General features: G+C 35.6%; 2 protein-coding genes across 7 annotated transcripts in view; one reads left to right on the top strand and one right to left on the bottom strand.

The window, feature by feature from the left end:
• LOC127848256 (solute carrier organic anion transporter family member 4A1-like) overlaps nt 1–27,267 on the bottom strand; it is a 152,308-nt gene that overhangs the window by 65,809 nt on the left and 59,232 nt on the right. The window contains exon 3 of one of the 6 annotated variants that reach the window (XM_052380604.1): nt 7,160–7,206. The exons of 4 other annotated variants lie outside the window; for them this stretch is intronic. The gene's annotated coding sequence lies outside the window, so the exon portion shown is untranslated. Of the gene's footprint in view, nt 1–7,159; nt 7,207–19,101; nt 19,191–27,267 lie in introns of those variants that run through there. One more of the 6 variants, XM_052380608.1, reaches the window with a different exon arrangement.
• LOC127847965 (zinc finger MYM-type protein 1-like) lies at nt 13,384–15,171 on the top strand. The gene has a single exon (XM_052380216.1). It carries the CDS (start codon nt 13,384–13,386, stop codon nt 15,169–15,171), a length of 1,788 nt encoding a protein of 595 aa, XP_052236176.1.

Here is a 27,267-nt window from a genome sequence, read left to right as displayed (position 1 = left end):
AATGATTTTATTACAATGTTGAATTTCATCTTTAAATTCTTTCAGAAATCCATGGCCCTGGACACATCCCTTAAGGACTATGAGCCTTTCCACACAAGTGTTCAATGCGAAAAAGTTAATTATTAAAGTAAAACTGCCTTTTATTTCTAGTTTTGGTAAAAAAAAGAACTATCAAGCCTGACCTTTTTCCTGGAATTCTCCAGGAAATTTCTGCATAAATTCCAGCAGTTATCATCAGCCTTTTTCCGTCGCAAACATGATCACTTAAGACCGTGGTGCCGTTTTACAAAAGGAAGGCCATACGACTATGGTCTACCATGGTCATATGACCATGGCAACCACGTTTTGTTAAATGGCACCACGGTCTTTGACCATGGTCAACCATGGTATTATACCATGGTCAACCATGGTATTTTACCATGGTCATAATGACCATGGCCATAGACTGGTGCCATTTAACAAAACATGGTCTGCCATGGTAAACCATCATCATCTGACCATGGTCAACCATGGTTTAGCCATGGTAAACCATGGTATACCATGGTCATATGGCCTTCATTTCGCCTGGGATTAATCATACTTAATAATGGAATACTATGAAGTCCTCCTCCTGTTTTCATTGGAATGTCTGACAATATGTGGAACACTTGCAAGCAGTTGAAACCTGCTGACACATATATTATGAAAGTCAAATAGCCGAGTGTTTGGACCAAGTGAGTACAACAAGTGAATGAAAAGAGTGATTGAAACGAGTAATTGTGAATACTGATAAGTCTTTTGATACCAAGGTGTCCAGTGAGAATACATTTTTTTTTTTTTCTTCTTACATTTTTTTTTTCACTTTTGAGGCCCGATGCTGACGTCAGTATTGGTAATATGGGAAAACAAAATTATTGACTGGAAATGTGTCGGGGTACACAGATACTGCCGCTATATTTCATTGGACACAGAAACCAGGCTTGTGTGACACGCATAATGTGAACAGTTTATGCAGTGTGTGTAAACAACTCATTTTTCATTGTGACCACACATTAGGCCTATTTCACAAAGACCTTTGAGCGAGCACCATAGTTGGTGCAAACAACATATAGTCTTAACCCATTTATGCCTAGTGGACTCTCCCATCCTTTTGAATTGGATCAATTTATTTCCAAAATTAGGGATGTCTAGTATATTTATTTCTATATTTAGAATATTTCTTACAGAAATTCCTTTAAGCAAACAGCGCAGACCCAGATGAGACACTGTATCATGCGGCGTCTCATCTGGGTCTACGCTGTTTGCCAAGGCCTTTTTTCTAGACGCTAGGCATAAATGGGTTAAAATGATGATAACATTTTGCAAATGCACCATAAATATAGAGAAGTGACAGTGACATGAACAGTAACCATCACAAATATGTACTTCAACTATATACATATAGGGAACATGCACACACTCAGTGTCCGATGTTACCTTGACCTTAAAGCAAGCCAAGTTATTGTTGATTACGGTACTTCTTGTTGATACCATTATCATTTGCACCACTTTATTTCAAAATCCAATTATGCATTACAAAGTTATTGTCCGAACAAGAACATTGTGCTGTCGTTATATACATATATGGAAATATTTTTAAAAAAAATCAGTGTCCCCTTTGACGTCGTGCAGGAGGTGAGCAGAATGGTTGTAACAAGCGACATATTGTCTTGATATGATGATCATTTGTGTCAATTTATTTGAATTCCATCCCATAATGTACAGCAAAGTTATGAGCCCGATACAAATTGTCCAACACACAAATGCACATACAGTTGTCTGATTTGTTAAAGTAATAACAATTGGTGCAGATAAATCAGGCAACATGATATTGACACAATTCCAAGTTTGGAGCTTCTTTCACTTGAACAGTTTTTTTATCCAACAGATTAATTAATTTTATCCAAACATCCAACAACATGTCAGCTAATAATGAAGTTTTTCTCAAGTGATGCAATCAAATGTCAAACTGGAATTGGAGAGATAATGGAAATCACATATTTGAGCCCACTGCAAACAAAACCACCATCTGAAATGCATCTGCTGCTGAATTTATGAAACAAAGGATTGGCTTGTTTTCAAGAAGCTGCATGCTTTTAGTGACATAATCTAGTGACTGAACAACCAACTCTATCACTTATAATAATACTTTTTCGGGGTGAGCTGTATTAAGCCAGCTTTTCACCTTACCTGACCTTTGTAAGTGTCCAATAAAATTCAAATAAAATTTCCCGCGGCTAGGTACGAATGAATACACTTCATTTATTCCATTGGCTGATTTGAGTATACCACGAGAACATTGGAAACATATTCGCGTCTTTGTGACACTGTTTTACTGCATGAAACAATTGTATCTCTGATGAAAAAGACTTAATAGATAAAACAGTTTTACACTCAATGCTCGACATCAGTACAGTTTGTGCGTGCACCTTTTATTTTCAGAAGATTGCCAGGGCAAAAACGTTTATACTTAAAGGCTATGTTTTCATATTTAGTACTAACTTCCATATTCCTGCCAACATGTTAACATGTTAAAGTATCAAGAGCAATGGAAGCGAGGCCTCACTTTAATTTCAACCTGCGAGGTTCGGGTCAATTCGCGGCCAGTGAGTGAATGTCAGAGTTTATATACAGGTCATCACCGGAGTTCGCGGCCGGTAAAATAATCGTTATATAATAAAGACGCTATCCATGAACTAGGTGACCTGGAATTTTCTTTAGACCAGAAATATGTTAATGAAGATATTCAGCAATATAATTATGGTATGTCAATAATAGATTCTTTAATGTGTTTTCAACAATACAATGATAAATATTATTTTTGATTAATTTAACAATAATTATTCCACCATATTGACTAATGTATTAAGCATGAGCGCGATGATTCTCGATACTGTTAATAATCGAATCAAATAGAGATGCCCGACATACCACTAAAACAGGTTTGTTCGAAGAACGCACCTATAAATATGGATACTTCGCATGTGGCCGGTTGACTCATATGTTTTAATTTCACTTCCATTCTTCTTTTGGTTTTGTTTTGTATCTATATGTTTATGACCAGCAATATGTAATAATGTAAAATAAGCCGCGAAGACTCCGACTAACATCCCGTACAGCTAAGAACTGCACAGAAAAAGACATTCGCTATCCTTGATCTCTTTCATTTGAACTATCAACACCGTATATTTAAAAAAAAAAATTTCTTGTTCCATCTAAGACAATTTTAAAACAATTGCAATTTACCATGAATAACATGATATGACATGCTGCATTGACACATAATATTTGCATGTCGTCTTCACAACAAACAGCAGACACCATGCTCAATTTTTAAAACGCACTTAGTGACCCATTGACCTAGTTTTTGACCCAGAAAGGCCCATGTTCTAACTTGGCCTTAAGATCATCTCCATAAAACTGCTGAACAAGTTTGGTGAAGATCAGATGTAAACTACTTGAATTAGAGAGCGGACACCATGCTGAATGTTAAAAAACGCACTAAGCGACCCCGTAACCTAGTTTTAGGCCTGGAATGGCCCATGTTCAAACTTGTCCTAGAGATCATGTAGATAAAACTTGTGACCAAGTTTGGTGAGGATTGGATGAAAACTACTTGAATTAGAGAGCGGACAACATGGTGAGGTTTAAAACGCACTAAGAAACCCAGTGACCTATAGTTTTTCACCCGGCATGACCCATATTCAAACTTGACCTAGACATCATCTAGATACAACTTCTGACCAAGTTTGGTGAAGATTGGATAAAAACTACTTGAATTAGAGAGCGGACAACATTGTGATGTTTAAAACGCACTAAGTGACCCCGTGACCTTGTTTTTGACCCGGCATGATTCATATTCAAACTTGCCCTAGACATTATCAAGATACAACTTCTGACCAATTTTGGTGAAGATTGGATAAAAAAACTACTTGAATTAGAGAGCGGACAACATGGTGAGGTTTAAAACACACTAAGTTACCCCGTGACCTAGTTTTTGACCCGCCATGGCCCATGTTCGAACTTGACCAACACATCATCTAGTTACAACTTCTGACCAAGTGTGGTGAAGATCGAATTTAAACTACTTGAAATAGAGAGCGGACACCATGCTCAATGTGTAAAACGTACTAAGTGACCCTGTGACCTAGTTTTTGATCTGGCATGGCCCATGTTCGAACTTGGCCTTTAGATCATCTAGATAAAACTTCTGATCAAGTTTGGTGGAGATCAGATGAAAACTACTTGAATAAGAGAAAGGACACCATGCTGAATGTTAAAAAACGCACAAAGTGACCCCGTGACCTAGTTTTGACCCAGCAAGGCCCATGTTCGAACTTGGCCTTTAGATCATCTAGATACAACTTCTGACCAAGTTTGGTGAAGATCTGATGAAAACTACTTGAATTAGAGAGCGGACAACATGCTGAATGTTTAAAACGCACTAAGTGACCCTGTGACCTTGTTTTTGACCCGGCAAGGCCCATGTTCGAACTTGGCCTAGACATCATGTAGATACAGCTTCTGACCAAGTTTAGTGAAGATCGGATGAAAACTACTTGAATTAGAGAGCGGACAACATGCTGAATGTTTAAAACGCACTAAGTGACCCCGTGACCTAGTTTTTGACCTGGCAAGGCCCATGTTCGAACTTGGCCTAGACATCATCTAGATACAACTTCTGACCAAGTTTGGTGAAGATCAGATGAAAACTACTTGAATTAGAGAGCGGAAAACATGCTGAATGATTAAAATGCACCAAGTGACCCCGTGACCTAGTTTTTGACCTTGCAAGGTCCATGTTCAAACTTGGCCTAGACAGCATGTAGATACAACTTCTGACCAAGTTTGGTGAAGATCAGATGAAAACTACTTAAATTAGAGAGCGGACACTTAATACGGACCGATAGACAGACCGATAGACCGACCGACAGACAAGTTCACTCCTATATAACCCCATAAACTTCATTTGCGAGGGTATATTTATTGTGGCCTTAACTAATCACAGGAGTTGAGTCCTTAACTAATCATAGCAGTTGAGGCCTTAACTAATCATAACAGTTGAGGCCTTAGCTAATCATAGCAGTTGAGGCCATAACTGAGGCTTAACTAATCATTGCAATAAAGGTCTTAACTAATCAAAGCAGTTTAGGCCTTAATTAATCTTAGCAGTTGATGGCTTTACTAATCATAGCAATTAATGGCTTAACTAATATTAGCAGTTGAGGCCTTTACTAATTATAGCAGTTCAGACCTTAACTAATCATAACAGTTGATGCTGTAACTAATCATGGCAATTGAGACCTAAACTAATCATAGCATTTGAGGCCTTAACTATTCATAGCAGTTGAGGCCATAACTAATTAAAGCAGTTGAGGCCTTTACTAATTATAGCAGTTCAGACCTTAACTAATCATAACAGTTGATGCTGTAACTAATCATGGCAATTGAGACCTAAACTAATCATAGCATTTGAGGCCTTAACTATTCATAGCAGTTGAGGCCATAACTAATTAAAGCAGTTGAGACATTTACTAATAATAGCAGTTGAAGCCTTAACTAATCATAGCAGCTGAAGCCTTAACTAATCATAGCAGTTGAAGCCTTAACTAATCATAGCAGTTGAAGCCTTAACTAATCAAATATAGCAGTTGAGGCCTTAACTAATCATAGCAGCTGAAGCCTTAACTAATCAAATATAGCAGTTTAGGCTTTAACTAATCATAGCAGTTTAGGCCTTAATTAATCATAGCAGTTGACACCTAGCAATTATACCTCTTTTATAACTGTATTGTTGCTTAAAATTGGTGTACAGTGTTAAATTAGATATGCTCTTATACTAAAAATAGTTTCACAATCAGACACTAAAATTATAATATACCAATACTTAACATAGACAATTTTGATCACATTTCAAACTTGCAATTTGTATGTTTACTTGCATTTTGAAATCTGTTTGTTTTTTCTTTCTTACTCGCTTATTTTCTATTTCAAGTCTACCCGCTTTCAAAGATTTGCCATGTTTCTTATAGTTTTTTTTTATAAGATCAAATGTTTAATAACAGACTAGCATTGTTTGTTCTTTATTGCTCATACAATTGTGTATCTAAAATACAGAAAACCTCAAAAATACCAACAAAGACTACAAACAGATGTTTTGGAGTCTATTGTTTAAAGTTAACAATTATTTCAGTTTCATCAAATATATGCACCTGTTGTCTATGGTTCTTCTAATTTGCATGTGCATGTAAAAAAAATGGTTAAAACATATGAAGACAAGTTAATAAAATGAAACCATGTGAATCATCTATAATTCTTAAATGATTTTCACACACTTTTTATTGACCCAAACATGTATGCCTTGTATATTTCCAACCAGCAACACATGCACACATTAATGAAAGTGATATTATTCATGTGTGATATCAATAATTATAACAAAGCAATCCATTTTTATCAATGGAGTTATATACTGAATGTTTGGTATATGCACATCAGTTTTGTTTTAAACAGGTCTTTTTCACAGCTTGGTAAAATGACGTTTCACTCAAGAATTTCACAAATTGAAAAAACAATGTATACATGTTTAAACAAGCAAAACAACACTCTAATGAAAAGGAAATAATTAATGTTATCATTATTGATTCATTAATTGATTATCATCATCTGACATTGTAATTAGTTAACCATATAAAACATATATAATGACATTTTTAAAACTCATCACAAACTTTTAACAAATCCCTTTAAATACTACACAATTTGAGGCTTCCTCCAAAGTATAAGTTTACTTAAATCACAGAAAGATAGGAAAAGTATACAAGTAGATATAATCAGGCCAAGTTTGTTACTAAACATTCTTTCATGATTTTTGTACACTTTTGAATGAGTTTTGGGTTTTCTATATATTATTGTTTGGTAAGATTTATTGATGTTACATTTCTATGCAGGCTTGAAGATGATATTGCCAGGTACTTGCCATAAAAGTCAAAGCTCCAGTGATATACAGTCATCCTACCCCAAAGAAGAGTTTGCATAATATTAAATGTTTATTTGTCATGTTTTCTTTAATTAAATATAACAATGCTTTACTAAATATAATAAAATATAAAATAATAATAAAAAAATAAACCTGTTGTACCTTCTTCCTGTAGATAACTGTTTTTTCTGCAAATTATAATCAATCATCTGGAAAGAAATAATAAATAAATAAAACTGACTCATCTGATAAGCAATAGGCTTTCTTTAAATATACATTCATTTTAAATAAATACAATTGCCACAGGTGTTGATTTCAATATTTATCAATTTACCGACATATTTCCAAAATTTATTACAGCCTTGATCAACTGGATCCAACATATAGGCTCTACCTGCTGTAGAATTACTGTAAATGATACACCTTTACATGCTCATATGCTGATAAGCACCAATCTGGCTGGAAAATCAAGCCAGAAGCCTTTAGATGTTATCAGCAGTTGCATTAAACTCTTGGAGACATAAAACTCACAAAAAACTAACCTGATTTGCAATCTGTTGATCTGATAAAGAAGCTGAAGAACCCAGTAACACTTATTAGAGAAAATAACAACATTATCAGAGGTAAAGAAGGGGTTTTCAGAGCTTGTAAATCTTGTACATCTGACTACAAATGTGACAAGGAAAATTTTCTTTCTTAGTTTAATTGGGCTCCATTGCGAAAATGTATGTACAATTCCTAAGTTTTCAAAAACAAAAATAGAAAAGTAAAGACATTTAATTTGTCACTGTATGTGGAATATATATGCAGCAATTTTTTCGGCGTAGCTGTTTAACGTCACTTTTGACCTTAGATGACCTTCATTCATGATAGGTCCGAAATTAATAAATCCGAATTGTGTATTGGCTAATAATACAAATATCACTGTTAACATTGGATGCATAATCATTTGAACTGAAATATGAATATATTGTAAATTACATGTAATTACATCAAGCCCCCAATGCAAAGGAAATATATAGGTGTTGGAAATATATCTGTCTTTGATTTATTCTAATCCATATTTGCGTGTATTAGTGTAAATATGTTTCTTTGTACTTTGTTTTGTTCATTTTTAGATGGTCGCTTAGCAACCGTCTAAGGTGGTTAGTCTAAAATTCAAGTCGATACTCCTTAGCTACTAGGAGCCCAATACCCGCTTACTACGCGTATCCGCGCGAGAAAGAGTTGTATAATTTATGCAAGAGGTTTGAGTTCTCCAATTATATTCATTTACAAATGGAAACATGATATTAATATCATGTTAAATGCAATAGTTTCGAACGGTGCTTTTATAAAAAGAATCAATAAACAATGATCGTATTGTACATGTCGCGGAGGAGATTGTTTATGAATGAATAAAATAGTCCACTTTCTGCAGCGTCTTCATGACGTAGTATTTTTGCTCAGTCCATTCATAATATGAGGCTTTTATTATAGATGCGCCTGTCGATAAACAAAGGAAAGTCCACAGGCCAAAACAACGCAATAGGTTACGCTCTCACATACACCTCAATGACGTAGTACAGGTCATTCGTAAATTGAGGCTATTAATAGATTCGGGAAAAAGTAAACGCTTATTTATATTCTCAATTTATAAAACGTTGAACATAAGTTCAACAATAACTTCAGCGATACGATAGACAAAAACAAAAAAATGTTTCATAATCGCTAAACCCGAATATAACAAACAATGTATAATAATAATACAAATGACCTGTTTCATAACCTCGTTCATGCTACTACAGCGGGTATTGCTGGAAAACGTTCTTGGTTCTCAACAGATAGCGGGGATCTTTTGTATTTACGGGTGCTAGCAACGCAATAGTAGAAGGTTAGTAGAAGGTTTAGCTTGTTTATATTCACAGATCTCAATACATAGACAGTTGGATATGAGTTCATCAATTACTACAGGCATACTATAGGCAACCTCGAAATATGCTTTATAATCGCTAAAACCGAAAACAACTAAATATATTATATTAAATATATTTACTAGAAATGGCGCGGCAGAGGCCGACGCGTATCCCCACGCCGAATGTTTGACCTAGGTGTGCCCCAGGGTTGGTAATGGGGCCATGCATAGCTGAGATTGACCGTATTGTCATAAGAGAAGTTCATCATCAATTAGAAGTGAATTGGTGTAGAAATGAAGAAGTTATAGTAAAAGGCAATTTTGGGTGGGTGTGACATATGTGGGCAGGGCGCCCCAGGGTTGGTAATGGGGCCATGCATAGTTGAGATTGACCGTATTGTCATAAGAGAGGTTCAGTATCAATTTGAAGTGAATCGGTGTAGAAATGAAGAAATTATAGTAAAAGGCAATTTTGGGTGGGTGTGGTCTATGTGGGCGGGGCGCCCCAGGGTTGGTAATGGGGCCATGCATAGTTGAGATTGACTGTATTGTCATAAGAGAAGTTCAATATCAATTTGAAGTGAATCGGTGTAGAAATGAAGAAATTATAGTAAAGGCAATTTTGGGTGGGTGTGGTCTATGTGGGCGGGGCCCCAGGGTTGGTTATGGGGCCATGCATAGTTGAGATTGACCCTAATGTCATAAGAGAAGTTCAGTATCAATTTGAAGTGAATCCGTGTAGAAATGAAAAAATTATAGTAAATGGAATTTTTTGGTGGGTGTGGCCTATGTGGGCGGGCGCCCCAGGGTTGGGATTGGGGCCATGCATAGTTGAGATTGACCCTAATGTCATAACAAAAGTTCAGTATCAATTTGAAGTGAATCCGTGTAGAAATGAAAAAATTATAGTAAATGGAAATTTTTGGTGGGTGTGGCCTATGTGGGCGGGGCGCCCCAGGGTTGGGAATGGGGCCATGCATGGTTGAGATTGACCGTATTGTCATAGGTGAGGTCCAGTATCAATTTGAAGTGAATCGGTGTAGAAATAAAGAAGTAAATGTAAAATAACCTAAAAAAATGAGTGATAATTTCTGACGCGGCCCCACCCCAACCCCTATAACTTTTGACCCAGGGGTCAGATCAAAATTCCAAATAGTGCACCGTCGCACATATGCTCATAGCTACCATGTGTGTAAATTTCAAGGTTCTAGTGCTTTTAGTGTAGGAGGAGATAGTGGCCAGGACGGACGGACAGACGGACAGACGGACGGACAGACGGACGGACGGCGGAGATCACCACAATATCCCCACCTTTTTTTCAAAAAGCGTGGGGATAATAACAATAAATATCTTTTAAAAATGTAGTCGGCTTATACGCTGACTTTGAAACAAAGTTTGTAATTTACTTTTCTAAATAAATAAATACAATTAAACAAAAGTTAAACTATTGTGTTGTGTTTTTCACTTGTAAGTTGCATATTCAAGTTAGCATTGTCAAACCACACATTAGTGTGAGTAGATAAAAAATATACTACGGGAGAGCACTTCATATGTGTCCTCATATGCCTTGTTATATGTATCTTTCTTCACTATCGAAATATATCGTATGTTGATATTTGATTTAAATGCAGTTTTCTTTCGACACATTTAAATCACACGTCAACAGCGTCGTCATGCAAAAATGGGTCTTGTGCGTTTCGGCAAGCGTTTGTTAAACCCAACATGTGCTTTTGCGCAGTCAGGCCATAGGCAATGCTGTTCGCTATAAAATCACTCAATATGTTATGTTTCTCCTTACCAGAAGGAGAGATAGCTGAGTCGGGCTATTTATATGATGGGCGCATATGGAATAAGACCCATTTTTGCATGACAAGGGTCATTACAAATCTCATTGCGAATTAAAAATGCCACAATTAAGAACAATGCTTTTTGATAAAAAATTGAATTCAAAATAGCAAACTTGTTAATAATGGCAGCCTATCCACACATTAAGAAATGATTTCCAGACGTGCTCATGACCAAGTATGGCAAACATTGTGGTATGATAATTAAACGATTTTCTCTGATCGTGACAATATACTATTTCGCTAATGATTGTTTTCTCATTGGAGGCGAAAGTGAAATTCTGCGAGATGGATTGTAACGCGTAATTGTAACAGGGCCACAACTTGTGTCGTTTGAGCATACAGAGAGTAGTCCGGAATTCCTTGCACTGAACAGACTGCTACATCCTTTGAATTGAGCACATACGCAGTGATGTAGCAAAAATTCAGAGGTTGTATCTTGAATCAGCTTATTAAATATTCGAAAATATTCATGCGTGTCTGTTGGCGTTATGTAAAAGTCACTTAGATGAAAACTGAGTCAAACAGCTATGCCTAAAAGCGCATTAGTGCTCTATACCTATGTTTATGTCAGTGTTGTTGACACAGTGTGAACTGCTCGAGTAACACTAGTAAAGCATAAACAGCAATGTTTATATACTTTTATTCCTCCATATACAAGATACGAAGATTATTGTATATTTTGAATTTGTATATGGTGTCAAAAATCAAAAGTTTTGTACACAGAACTTTCATTATTAATTTATATTCTTGGTGAGATAGTTATTTGATATTATTAAAAAAAAATCCTTTAATATGATGGTGACTGCAAATTTTCTTTCTATTAAGTTCTCATTACCATTTTCATCATACTTTCTATGCTTTCAGAACGTCCAAAAAGCATGTTGTTTTTATTTTGTCTAAGTTATTTCTATGAAATAATAAGGATGATAAAAAGTGCACACAAAACTCGACCATGCGCTATGACACACACTTTATAAAGTTGAATGGCGTGTGTTCATTTCAAACTTGCGATTGATTTTGAAAAATGAATTGCGTGTTAAATTGTGCAATAGCGAACATCTTCAGTGCCTTCAGCGCTTTGATATATATAAAGTTCTGTCTTTCTGCAACATTTTCTTATCACTATGATGCTTGCAATGTTGAGTCTTTATTGTTTACATTCTACTAACATATTTACACATTATAACATTTAATCTTTTATTTTATTCCAACATTTTGTCCAAAGTTTTTCAGTGGCGAATATGTTTTCTTTTCCAATTGAAACTAATGTATTACCGGTACTCGTTCAATTATGAAAACCTAGTCATTACAATACTTATTGACAATAAAACAAAATAATTTCACCTCTTCTTGTTCTTCATTTCTTATTTGTTAATACAGTAAAATATATCTTATTATCACTCACTATCTCATTAAAATACGTGGTCGCTTCATTCTATCTCTTTTCACTGGTCGCAAACATTACAAACATCAACGCCGTATATCTTTTTAAAGATATTTCTTGTTTCCTTCTTTGTAAAGTACTCGTAAAAGGTACTTTCCCAATTGAGGAAAAACTACCAAATTCTCAATGGCCATCTGAAAAATTCCCAAAGCAGGGGCGTAGATAATGGGGGGGCAGGGGGGGCGGCCGCCCCGCCAATATTTCGGCTAGTCATCGTTATATAAATAAATGTAAAATCCCAAAAAAATCGCCGCCCCAAAACCAGTATTTTTGTAATCACGCGCCGTCAGTGCAGAAGCCATGTGTCCCCTAGGTAAAATAATGGGATGGTTGGAACCTCTTAATGTTGATGGCAACATTATTCAGACACTATAATGTTTATTTAACTTGCCTGGCAAAACAACCCTTCTTCGAAACTGCTTGAATCATAAACACACTGTCAGTGCTAATGTCTTCACTGTTTATCTCAGACTGCAGAACATTCCAGGAATTAGACAGTAATGACCATTAGTATCATGTCAACAGTCTCTGCAATCAAATACGCGTGAAAAACATTCATTAGTTTGAAAATATTTTTGTTCTCTAAGTACATCAGTTATAATTTGATTAGAAATCATTGAAACAATATCATATATGTAATTGTTTAATGTTCAAAATGAGTATTCCTAATCAGCCTCGAAATTTTGCGTTTCCTAAGCGTACATTCGGGAAGAAAAAGCCAGAACAGCGTTCATTCCAATCTTGTTGGTTTGATTCCTTCACATGGCTCCACTACGATGAGGTATGTATATTAGTATTAAATTTTAATTTGCGATCATTCTTATCTTTTCTGAACCTAACGTTGATCTAAATACAAACGAAATTTAGAAAAAAAGGCACAACATACAAAAAATACTCGTATTGTAAAAAAAAATGTTGCTTAATAATGTTTCTTATTATTATCATTAATATTTAACACAAAATTTATTACAATGTTATTCTTTTCAGAGCCGGGACCTTGCGTTCTGCCACCTCTGCATGGCGGCCAAGAAGTTGGGCAAGATCGGCAACACGAAGGTGGACGGCAGCTTCATCAGTGATGGCTTCTCCAAATGGAAAGCGGGGTACCGAGAAGTTCCGGAAGCACGAAAAAAGCGAGTGCCACTAGGAGGCGGTCGAGCGACTGGTGACGCTTCCCGCCACGACGCGTGACGTGGGGGAGATGCTGTCAGCGGGGCACGCTAAGGAGAAGGCCGACAACCGGAAGCAGCTGCTGCAAATCCTACGCAGCATACGGTTCCTCGCACGCCAGGGCATGGCGCTACGTGGGCACGACGACGATGAGGGGAACTTCATGCAGCTGCTACAACACCACGGGGAGACGGACAGCTCTATTCTCGCGTGGCTGGAACGGAAGCGGGACAAGTTCGTCGCCCCTGATATCCAGAATGAAATACTCCAGCTCATGGCACTGCGCATCCTCCGTAAAGTGGCCAGCGACATCAAGACAAACGAGTTCTACACAATCATGGCTGACGAGACAACAGACAAGTCCAACCGAGAACAAGTGGTGGTAGTCTTCAGACACGTGGACGAGGACTTAAATGTGCACGAGGACTTTGTTGGGTTTCACCAAGTAAATTCCATTGACGCCACTACACTGACGTCGGTCATAGAAGACACTCTTCTAAGAATGAACCTATCCTTGAGCCAGTGCAGAGGGCAGTGTTATGACGGGGCCAGCAACATGACCGGAGCGAAGCGTGGTGTGGCGACCAACATCTTAGCAAAGGAGGAGCGAGCTGTGTTCACGCACTGCTACGGACATGCACTCAATCTGGCCGTTGGGGACTGTGTACGTCAGTGCAAGCTCTTGCGCGACACCATGGATACAGTGCATGAAGTCTCCAAACTGATTAAGTATTCACCAAAGAGGGACAGTACCTTACAGACCCTGAAGGAGGAGATGAGCCCCGATACCCCTGGTTTCCGTGTACTGTGCCCCACGAGATGGACAGTGCGTGCAGCAAGCCTGTGTAGTGTCTTAGACAACTACACTGTGTTACAGACCTTGTGGGACACCTGCTACGAGCAGACGAAAGACTCGGAGATCCGTTCCAGGATAGTAGGCGTGCGGTCCCAGATGGAGAGCTTCGACCTCTTCTTTGGTGTCCATCTGGGTTACATCATCCTGCGACATACAGACAACTTGAGCCGCACCCTACAACAGAAGGACATGTCCGCATCAGAGGGTCAGGCAGTTGCTTCAATGACGGTGGAAACATTGACCAGCAAGCGCTCCGATGATGCCTTCGACAAGTTTTGGGTTGACGTCAACAGCCAGCTCGATGACGTCGACGTAGGAGAGCCAGTGGTTCCCAGGCGACGCAAGATGCCGAAACGCTATGACGTTGGAACCGGGGCCCACGAGTATCCAGCCACAGCACGTGATCGGTACCGCCAGGTCTACTTTGAAGCATTCGATTTGGTGATCGCGTGTATCAAGGACAGATTCGATCAGCCAGGCTACAAAACCTACAGATCCCTCCAAGACCTTCTGGTGTGCTGCGCCTGTGGTGGTGACTACGCCACTCATCTGCGGAGCGTGATGGACTTCTACAGGGACGACTTCAACGAGCAGGCGCTCACCACTCAGCTGGAGACATACCAGGTCGCCGTACGGGACAAGAAGGTCAAGACCATCACGGACATTGTCACGTTCTTCCGCGACTTGTCTCCTGAGTCTCGCCTCTTTTTCTCGGAGGTGATGCGCGTCCTCCGCCACGTCCTGGTAATGCCCGCCACCAACGCCTCCAGCGAGAGGTCCTTCTCCGGCCTGAGACGCCTGAAGACGTACCTCCGGACGTCTATGACACAGGAGAGACTCACCCACCTCATGACGCTCCACGTGCACAGGTGTGCTACCGACGCAATGGACTTGTTAGATGTTGCCAATGAGTTCGTCAGTGTGAATGAATCACGGTTAACTATCTTCGGGAAGTTTTCATAGAATGTGACACTTGGCATTAACATTACGCGAACAGTGCATGATAAATTGTGGCTTAAAAATGAATTATCCGTAATTTTTGTTTATTTAACTTAATTTAATAATATTTATTCATCCTGGTTCAGTATTTTAATAGTGCTCGAAATGTGGATACATTCTTTACTAATCATGTCATATTGTATTGGTTGTTGTGTATTTTCATGTGGTTATTTAATATAACACTCTCCCATTTTCAGGTGTTAAATATGTCCATCAGTAATAAAATATATCCGTTGTGAATGTAATGTTAATGTTTTTATTTTTCATATCACTTGTAAAACTCCGTCATTAAAATACATAAACATTTACTTAATTTTATGTTGTAATTAGATGTTCCCAGTACAGAAACTGGACCGCCCCCCCAATGTTGGGAGGTTATCTACGCCCCTGCAAAGGGAAGGTAAATTTCATCAATTTATTTCCAAAAGTGCATTGTCTGCAAGTGAACATTTCAAATGATCACTAAAACAGAAAACATTTTTAGTGAAAATGCATGTAAATGTAGATTTTAATTGGTTTGTGCAATTTATACCAAACAATTTAAAAATCCCCATAACTCCTAATCTCAAGATTTCAAGACGCAAATTTTCCTAATTTCAGGGTAGTTTGCGTGGATTTTTCCTGATTGGATACGGAACTGGTACTTTTCCAAATTGTGAAAAACAATCGCTGCATATAATGATAAGCGTGTCTATACTAAAATAGTATTTCTGATATGTTTTTATCCTAAATAAGATATAACATCTTAGAAATAATGTTTTATCCTTTCTAAGTAAGTATTTTTAAATAATAGGTTACTATTGCTAGTATTTATTAGATTATTTTGAAAACTTATAAATAAGTATGTATTAAACCATATTTTATCCTAAATGAGTATATATGAGATATTGTTTCATCCTTTTCGAGTATGTTTGACACACTGTTTTTATCAACAAAAAGTTTTTTTCAGAGATAATGCTTTATTCATATTAATTTGATTTATAAGCATTTAATCAATTTGTGAAGTTATTTATTTGGAACAATTATTGCCAGACAAAAACAACTTAGATCATAGACATTACATTTTTATTTCAATAAAAATACGGTTCCATTATTAACATAGCTATTACCATTCTTTGGCAATTTCATGAGTATGAAAGAACAGCAATAATTTAAGCAGGTCTCTGGAGATTTGATAAGCCATTGGCTTTGTTCCACACAAGGAATAAGTTTATCCTCAATTAAACCTTGTGTCAGTCAAACCACTGCTTAACCTGTTGAACTAATTATCATGGCTAATTTACCTCAACCATCAACAATTACAAACCGCCTTCTCTCTGTCTTTCAATCCAAAGGCCGTCACCGTCACCGGTTTTACCACTGCATAATCCATTACCTGGGTGGGCCAATTGGATTGTGACTGCATTGTCACAATTACAGTAATAGCAGTGTATAATAGTAGTACATCATAATTACTTGTGCCAAGAGGTGATCTTCTAATGTGATGGGCTTCAATATATTTATGTGTATTGGTTTGTTAGTTTGTGGTTTCATTTTGTGGAAGGTTGACAGTGAGCAGTTCCACTAATTTAAAGCTTTGGTTTTTGTTAAAAGCACTAAAAAATCATTAATTGCCGGACATTGAAGCCTCTATAACGCTCAAAATAAATGAAAATATCATAAAGTATTTCGTAAAATAAAGTTAAACAATTAAAAATCAGTGTTCCTTATGGCAATTGCCGAAAATTTTCAAAGTCAGATATTTTTTTCTGGTAAAATAGATTTTTGTACAAACAAAATGCGCGTTTTTATTATTGTTATTTAATTCCATTTTAATTTCCCGCAACAATATCTATTCATACGACACTTCTACTTCTACTTGTAGTCTGTAAAAATTTCCCGCAACAATATCTATTCATACGACACATTGCACCATTTAAGTGTTCATGTGTTGTATGAATAGATATATTTGCGGGAAATTAAAATGGAATTAATTGTGTCACAAAAAATAAATAAAAACTTTAAAAAAATCTTATTATACCACATCTAGCGTTGAAATTGTGGCTATTGCTATAAGGAACACTGATTGTTTAGGTGTTAACTTTATTGTACGAAATACTTAACTAAATTTTCTTTGATTCTGAGCGTTATAGAGGCTTTAATGTTAATTGATTTCGTGAGTTGATCAATGCACGATTCCAACCAATAATTTTATCAAAAGTTTTTAATTCCATATTAATGTAAAGTGAAATACATTAATATCAAACACTATCTGCACATACATCCTATATTTGTTTTCAAATTCAGATACTTTCAGATACTACACTAAGGAGAATACAATTTAACACTACATATTTAGCTGACATTTGACCTAATATATATATAACCTGAACATTGCTGATACATTGAAGCTGAATTGATACTGTTAACTAAGTTAAAATAATAATGAAGTAAGGATTAACGCTAATAGTAAAAACACTTCATCCCAAGTGTGAGTTTTGTGTTTTTTCATGGATATTGTATTACCAGTCAATATCAAAAATCCACCAATTTACATGTTTACTAAATATTTATTTTTTGAAAAACATGGATATTTCATGACGATGAATATAAATGATTTACCAGTCTTTATTTTAGCTCAATAACATATTAAGGCTAATTGAGGCACTCTGGAGTTGATTTCCTGGGTAGGACGGGTACTTGGAGTCCTAAGGGAATGGGCATCGAAAAGAACCACCTGATTGCTAGAAGGACACAAAATCTACCTTGACTTTACAAATAATCTCAATAAAAAATCCTGAATCATGGTAAATAACTATCTATCAGATTAAATGCATGAACTATCATCTAATCATTTTATGAACAAACATTCTGTAAAATAGTCATTGAAACACAATTAAGTACACAACTCCATTTCAGTGTTCATAGCAATTTATTTGTGTTGATTTAATTCTAACACAAATGCTTTCAAATGTCCATACAATATTCTAAACTACAAGATACATGCGGCGGCCTAACGACTCAGATCCATCCTGTGACATCAACAAATAGTGTGCCTTCTCTATCCGGCTGTGTGCGTGGTACTGACCGACTACTGAAGTTGAATATATTGATATTGTTTTAAACACTCAATGGTGACGCGTTCAATTTCTGACAGGAACGTGCGCAATATCACGTTCTCAAAGGAAACGATGTCACCTTACACATGCAACCGACGTATACGGACGTCAGCCCACCATTTACATGAGATTATACAACAATCAATTGGCTGCATACTTACCCAAGACATGACTAGTCAGCGAAACAAGCAATGAGCCAATACTTGATGCACTCTTCTTGTCTAGTTTGATGCTAACATATGGTGTCTTTTGCATATCTATTTAAGTAGACACAATATTGAACTTGACACAAAAGAAATATAAATAAATACTATCCTTAGTAATATATCTTAGGCACTATGTGACAATTCCATCATGCATGAATTCTAACAATGATATATTATACTTCAAATTACTTGCTAAATGTTTTATTTGTGATTCCTTTGTGGCCAAAAAAAGCCTTAAACTGTGCTGAATGTGCATGTCAGAAAACATTTTTTGTGCAACAAACAATTAGGCTTATGAAGATTGGCACCCCGTAATTGATTTGCGTGTGATGCAGCAAAGAACTGGGCAGAAAAAGTCATTCACTATCTTTGATCTCACATATATAACTCTTTTATCTTTCATCAACACTATCGACAATCAACCCCATAATATATTATATATTTTTAAAATATGTTTTTTTGTTATAATTACCCCAATGTAAAGCTTTCATATTGTTATAACCAATAGACCATTGTCTAAATCAGGATAAAATAACATATAGCTGTTTAAACAGTTTTAAAAAGTATGAACAAAATACAACATAACATACCATTTATCTCCAATAGCATTTTTAAACAACACACATCAAATTTCACTTATAGAACAGTTCTGTCCTAAAATATCCATTCAAGATTTATTATCTGATAAAACGGTTCTATTTTATTCAATCATTATCTAGTCCAGGTTGCTTATAATAGCAGTGCAAATATTTGTGTTCAAACATGTAATTTAAGCCAATTAGATCTTTGGGAAGGATTCAATAGGTGTTACACAATAATGTTTGGTGCACAAAATAATGATTGCCAATGAGATATATCAGTCAAATTATAGCAATTATTTAATAACCTTGATTGCATTGCCAAAAATCTGAACAGTGTTGTCAAAACTTAGACAATTTAGCTTTGATATGACTATGTTGAAAAGCGTGTGTGAGAATTTGTTTTCCTTTACAATGTATAAACATACAATAATCTGGTATAATTTCTGGAGCTTTATCAATTTAATACACTAAAATTGTACTGTACCTCTATAAAAATGCGCCGGTCTCCATAATGAAATGACAATCTAAAAAAAATGTAGTCCAAAAGTTCCATTTAGAGTTACTACTGCCTTACCTCTTCAATACCCTTACATTTTAAAAAGACCATGTTTAGTGCTGTCTGACTCAACACTTAGGTACCCAATGCCCCCAAGTATTATTTAGACCTAAAAGATTGATCTTGACCAACAAAGTATGGGTAAACAGAAAAGTTGATTTATTTATTGAAAAAAAAGATAAAATTAACAGAGAACAATTATTCTGTAGTTGTAAAAAAGAGTAATGATTTATGTATTCAGAACTGCCTCTTAGAGTTGGAATGATCTTTTGAAACATCCCATACAATTCTTTGAGTTGTATGCTGCAAAAGAGAAAAAAACATATTGTACTGTCTTCTATATCTACGAATTTATGATCCACACATGAAAAATAAATGAACAGCAATGTAATTACTGAAGAGAGGATTATAGTCCTGTACTTGGCATATCTCTTAAGGCCATTTGTCATTACAATGTAATGAAGATTCATTTGAATGTCTTCATTACTTGCATAGCTAGGGTCCACCCAAGGAACAGACTATAACAAGAGCTCTGCAGTCAAAGACAGTTCCCCCCTCCACCCAATAGGGCCTTGACACAGGATTTTTTGCAACAAAACTGACCATAAGATTTCATCTTATTCTATTAGTGTCACAGTGACCTTGACCTTTGAACTTGTTACTCCAATGTCAAAAGTGGGGGTCATCTACTGTCCAAGGCCAATGCACATGTGAGGTATCAAGCAAATCGGTCAATTCGTTGAAGAGTTATTAATCTGAAACGATTTTGTTACAGTGACCTTGACCTTTGATGTAGTGACCACAATTTAAATAGGGGTCATCTACTGTCCAAGGCATATTCACATGGGAAGTATCAAGCCCATCGGTGAATTAGTTGAAGAGTTATTGATCAGAAATGATTTCACACTTAGTATGACTGTAAACTTGACCTTTGACCTAGTGATCCTTATTTCAATAGGGGCCATCTACTCCCCAATGTAAATGCACATGGGAAGTATCAAGCAAATTGGTCCCTCTGTTCACAAGTTATTGACCGGAAACAATTTTCACTCTTTGTGTGACAGTGACTTGACCTTTGACCTTGTGACCCCAATTTCAATAGCAGCCATCATCTACTGCCCAACGTCAATGCACATGGAAAGTATCATGGAAATCAGTCTCTCAGTTCACAAGTTATTGATTGGAATTTTATTTCACTTTAGTGACCTTGACCTTTTACCTAGTGGCCCAAATTTCAATAGAGGCCATCTACTTGCAAAGGCCAATGCACATGGTAAGTATCAAGCCAATAGGTTAATCTGTTATTGATTGGAAAGAACTGGTCTATCGACAGACTGACAGACCAACTGACATCCAGCAAAACAATCTACCCCTAGCTTCTTCCAGGGGGGGGGGGGGGGGGGGGCATACAAATTAATATGCTGAAATTCTGTAGTTAACCCATGATATTACCATAACAAAAATGTGTTTCATATTTCTTTAATACAAATACTTGATAAGGCTGTTATCTAAGTGATATATGCTAACATTTTACAGTTAAGTACTTTATTTATCTTAAACAAGAAATATCTTTAAAAAAGATATACGGCGTTGATTGTGGTCGATGTTAATGAACGATCAAAAGTTATCTCTATGAGATAAAAAGTAGCGGATGCCTTTTTTCTGCGCAGTTCTTAGCTACATCATAAGCAAATCAATTACGGGGTGTTGCGCCAGATTTCGTGGCTTATTTTGCTTTATGTGATATTATTACTCAGACATCTATATTTACAGAATAGAAAAACACAAGAAACATGTTTCAAGTTTCAAGTTTTTATTGGAACATCGGCAAAATGCCTTTGACCATTTACATATTCAAGTTAACAAATTATGGTCGAAGTACATCAGTACAATACAAAGAACATACATAATTGTACACATAGATAACTATGTAAAGTGTTCAAACATCATTTACAAAAGTAAATGTGTTTTATGTAAGAAGTAACAAGTAGTAAATAAACAATATATTAACGATTCCGTACACCTTTAATTTAAGAAGCAGCAAATACTTCTAATTTTTCATCACGGAGTTTCATTGCCTCAGTAATGAATCTTGCAACATTGTTAATTACTGTAGTATTTTGACAAGATAGTATATTTTTAAATTTGACTAAGTTTGGCCAGTTAGAACGAATACAATATTTTGTTCGTAGATCTTTATAGATGGAGCAAGTAAGAAAGAAGTGATATTCCGATTCAACAGTGTTTGCGTTACATAGTTTACACTTACGTTCAACTCTGGGTATGTTATTATATCTACCAGTCTCTATTTCTAATTTATGGGCGCTAAGTCTAAATCTGGATAACTGTTGTTTATTATTTCTATTATTAATGCAATCTAAATATTTTTCATAAGCGAATTCAGTCTTAAACATTTTATAGTATTCTAATTTCGGTTGGCTATTAATTGTATCATGCCAATTTTGTATAAACTGATCTTTTATTCTTTGATTAATTTCATAAGAATAATTACAGTTGTCATTTAAGTTATTGTAAAATATACCATGCCCTAGTTGATCTAATTGTTGTTTTACAAATGCACACCACATATTTGTGTTATTATTATTATTCTCATTGTAAATATTACATTGTTCGTTATAAACCGTATGCATCAAAGAGTTCGGGTTTTGCTTAATTTTAATCCAATAACTGAGTGCACGTTGTTTACATATTATAGAAAGAGGAAATCTGCCTAATTCACCCAAAACAGCAGCATTAGAAGTCTGTGAGCGTACACCAAGAATAGTTTTACAAAATTTGAAATTAAGTTTATCTACTTCTTTAATGTTGTAAATTCCCCATATTTCAGATCCATACAGAATAATTGGAACAACTAGGGAGTCAAATAGAGAGAGTTTTGTTTTAGTGCTAAGCTTCACTTTACTAAAAATTGACAATAAATGATTGTAAGCTTTTAAGGCTTGTTCATTATTTGCCTTAATAGCTTTAGATATATTACCAGTGTAGTGAAGTTTAAGGCCCAAGTAGCAGAATTCATCAACAATTTCGAGAGCCTGTTGATTAATAGTCCAACTATACAAACATGTACTTTTCCTTTTTTCAAATATGCAAATTTTAGTTTTGTTTACATTTATTTTTAATCCCCATTTACAGGAGTATTGATAAATAGAATTTAATTGTAATTGTAGACTTTCTTGATTTGTAGTAAATAATGCAATATCATCAGCAAATAATAACATATAAATAGATAATAAACGAATATCTTTTTCGGTTAAATTATTAATATTAATACAATCATTTATATCATTAATGAATAAAATAAATAATAAAGGTGATAATGGTTCACCCTGTTTTACTCCTAACGTAACATCAAATAGCTCAGAATAAGACATATCTTTATGGTTTTTAACACATGATTTTACATTCTGATATATAGACTTGATCATTTTTAACATTTTACAGCTTATTCCTGCTTGTACTAATTTGACCCACAAAGCTTCATGTATAACAGTATCAAATGCTTTTTCATAATCAATAAAAACGCAATAGAGTTTTGATTTACTATTAATAATGTTCTGGATTATAGTGTGCAAGATAAAAATACAATCAATCGTGCCACGATTATCTCTAAACCCGAATTGAGATGTGTTAAACATATTGTTATTATCGCACCAAGAATTAATTCGATTACGCAATGTAAGTGAAAACGTCTTAGCTATAATATTTACTAATGTAATACCACGATAATTAGATGCAACATTTTTGTCTCCCTTTTTGAAAATAGGGACAATGGCGCCCTTACACCAAGATTCAGGATAAACACCTTTCTCAAATATGTAATTAAAAATTTTTACTAAATAAGGAGAAATAAACTCATTACAGTCGATAAAAAAGTCTGCAACATTGTTAGACATGTCAGCGGATTTATGTCGTTTGAGCTTTGATATTGTTTTTTGTATTTCTATAACGGTAAATGGGCGATCTAATTCCTCAATATGAAGTGTATCATGTCTTGATGAATTGTCATCACCACTGAACGAGTTGTCATTCGGTGTATTAGATAAGTTTTTAAAGTGGTGAATTAAATCTTCAATATTTACGTAATTAGTTCCAGAAGATTTTTTAAGCTTATATTTATTTATGTATTTCCAGAATTTCTTTGGGTTAGATTTACTTAAAATTGACAATGTTTTACTTTCTTTGCTGTAAAATTTATTTTTAGCAATACGTTTAGTTTGACAATATGTCGATCTGGCTTGTAAAAATGACATTTTGTTCGCAATTGATGGATCTTGTTTATACATGCGCTTACAGTCGTAGAACGCTGCTTTGTGCATTTTGCAATTTTGGTCGAACCATAGAGATTTACGAATACTTCGTGATTTTGTACTATCTAAATTAAAAGTACGTCCATGAATCTGAAATGAGATATCATATATAAGTTCAGATAGCTGATTTATACACGTGTTTAAATTTTCATTTTCAAGTATTATGTTATTAGTAATATTTGCAAAAATATGTGCTTTACTATTCAACAGGGTATTTAAATCTGCGGATTTACCATCCTCCCAAGATAACTTATTAATTACCACATTAGTAGCAATCGGTTCTATGTACCTACATGTAAAATTAAAATCAATTGGGCAGTGGTCTGAAAATTCAGTTAGGTCATTCACTTTAAAATTAGAGATATATGACAAAAGATTAAAATTAACTATTACATAATCTACAACACTGGCTCCTGATGAACTTCTGGCACAGTTGAAACATGTAAAATGACCCGGTTCTAACCTACCATTTACAATTAATAAGCTATTTTCTTTACAAAGTGACAACAACTTATTTCCAAATTGATTAACATGATTGTCAAACGACGAGCGAGCCGGTAGTCTTTCAAGCGGAACATCATAAATAGGCATGTAAACATAACGGTCAAGATTGATGTTTTCAATTATGTCCGGCCGCTCGCCCACTCTAGAATTTAGATCACCAATTAACATAATATCACCTTGCTGACTATATACAAGTACATCAGACGCTATCTGCTCAAAAAAATCAAATTCAAATATTGGCGAGTTTACATTGCAATAAACACGTGATTCACATGGTGGAATATAGCATGCACATACAAAAATGTCATTTTCTAAACATAATGATTGTTTTTTTCATTTTGAACCATAGTATACCGTTAGTGTTAAGTTTAACTAGTTCTATTGCATTAGAGTATTGTTTCTTAAAATATACGATAACACCGCCACTTTCTCGCCTTGCTTTTTTGTTACATTTTGGACGGGGGCATAAAAAACAATTAAAATTATCAATATGGATGTTTGCTAAACTAGAATTCCAAGTTTCCGTGAGAATAAGAATGTCATATGTATTAATAAAATTTAGAAAGTCACTGTCATTTAATTTCGATAAAAGACCCTGAACATTCCATGCACAAACACGTAGCTGCTTCTGGTCGATTTCCTAATTAGTACGTGTATGGGTATTGCCGTGACTTCCGGTGTCTCGACGAAGGTTGCTCCGCGGTCCTTGGTGTGGCATTTCCGGTACAGGCCCGGGCGGTGGGTGATCATGTGTGTACTTAACACGATCGATGTAAAGCGTGTCGTATGAAAGCGACGCCTGTTTGCCGTCCTTCCGGGCTTGTATTAGGTATGGCACGAGTTTTCGTCGGCGCTCTTGTATAGCCTTCGGAAATTGGTCACTTACACGGAAGTTGCTTGCAGGAAGAAGTTCATGTGTTTTATTTTTGATTTCAAGTTTATCGCCATAAAAATTAAATTTAACCACTATTGGTCGTGTTTTACCTTGCTCGAAATGACCGACCCGATGTGCGCGATCGATTTTAATTTTGTTTACTGGGTCGTCTATGTGCAACTGTTGATCACAGAATTGATGTATTTTGCTTATACAGTTTTCAGATTTTCTTGATTCAAATGACTTCTCCTCTTCAAAATTAAAAAAGAGCAAATTGTCGCGCATAGATCGCGCTTGCAGGTCTAACAGATTTTCGGACAGCTGTGAATTTTCACTCTTCAGTGTTTTTATGCTGTGAAGTAATTCTTGGTGATTAGCGCGGACATCATCGAACACTTCACTTTCAAATGAAAATAAACGAGTGCATCTAGGTCAGCCGGCAATACTCGAATCTTATTTAATTGCATAATTATAGTATAGTGAATTATTGTGCTCATAAACTGGTCTAAATGGATAAATATTTCTTATTAATTTTATCAAAATTGGTCCTTATCATGCAAATGTTGAAACCATATTAAAAATCGATGATTGACATACCACAATAATATCGCCGAATATCTTTATTTAGTATCTTTCTGATCAAAACAGACTTCAAGTGCACAAAGTTTACGAGACGGCGTTTATATAAAGATTTCTGCAACTGACCGCAAACAGACCTTGATACCTTGCGGATTTGAATGCAATGCATTACAGTCACTACGTTATTGTCAGTAAGACCGGTGTAACACAATGATCGCAACCCCTTCTGCGAACTCCGGTGATGAACTGTATATAAACTCTGACTTTCACAAATGGCCGCGACTTGACCCAAAACCTCGCGGGTTGAAATGCAATGCAAGTAAGTACTAAATATGACAACATAGCCTTTAGTATAAACGCTTTTGCGCTGGTAATTCTCTGAAAATAAAAGGTGAACGCACAAACTGTATTTATGTGGAAAATTGATTGTAAAACTGTTCTATCTATTGAGCCTTTTCATTAGAGATAAAATTGTTTAATGCAGTAAAACAGTGTTACAAAGACGCGGATATGTTTCCAATGTTCTGGTGTTATACTCAAATCAGCCAATGGTATAAATGAAGTGTATTCATTCGTACCTAGCCGCGGGATATTTTATTTCAGTATTATTGGACACTTACAAAGGTCAAGTCAGGGTGAAAAGCTGGCTTAATACAGCTTACGCCGAAAAAATAAGTATATGATTTCTTATCATCTCCGAAACCTGCTTGAGTTAAAGTACATCTTGCTTACACAGGTTTTTATGAGGAGGTCATCATTAAGATAAGAATTCTGACGCTACTGTTAAATGTATGGAGCAATAGTACCTGCACCATATACATTGAGACATGAAATGATGAGCTTTTAGCTATTTTATTTTTCAAGCTGATCACAATCTTTATGTACAACTGTTAAGTCAGTTATTTGTGATAAACAAACTGAGATTTAATGGGTGTTTACTGCTAAGAATTATGTCTCTTATCCAGAGATTACAGTAGGAATCAATATTATCAAAGGTAGGTCATCAAATATTATATAATTGATTTTAATATAGCTGCTCCAATAATATGTGTCTCAATTGCTTGGTAATTGAGTTGTAAGCTATTTATTTTAGCTCAATTGCAGGGAACACCTAGGGCTAATATAATCACAGGTAAGTTTCTTCCTTGGGAAGAATTAGTACTTAGACGGTATGGAAAGATTTTGAGAGCATTTAATTTAAACCTTCCGAAAACCAGTCCAAATTTTGAGTTGGTTCGATATGTATTTACAAATATTCGGATCCACTGTCAAACAGATTTTTGAAGTCTTAATTCTATGTGTAACTGACTAAAACAAACACATTTTTAATACAG

This window comes from Dreissena polymorpha, chromosome 10 (assembly GCF_020536995.1).
Source record: "Dreissena polymorpha isolate Duluth1 chromosome 10, UMN_Dpol_1.0, whole genome shotgun sequence".
NCBI lineage: Eukaryota > Metazoa > Mollusca > Bivalvia > Myida > Dreissenidae > Dreissena > Dreissena polymorpha.
This window is presented reverse-complemented; position numbering and strand designations above follow the sequence as displayed.

Bases quoted from the DNA above. Each gene is read 5' to 3' on its own strand.
- LOC127847965 (XM_052380216.1), top strand. From the start codon at position 13,384: ATGCTGTCAGCGGGGCACGCTAAGGAGAAGGCCGACAACCGGAAGCAG.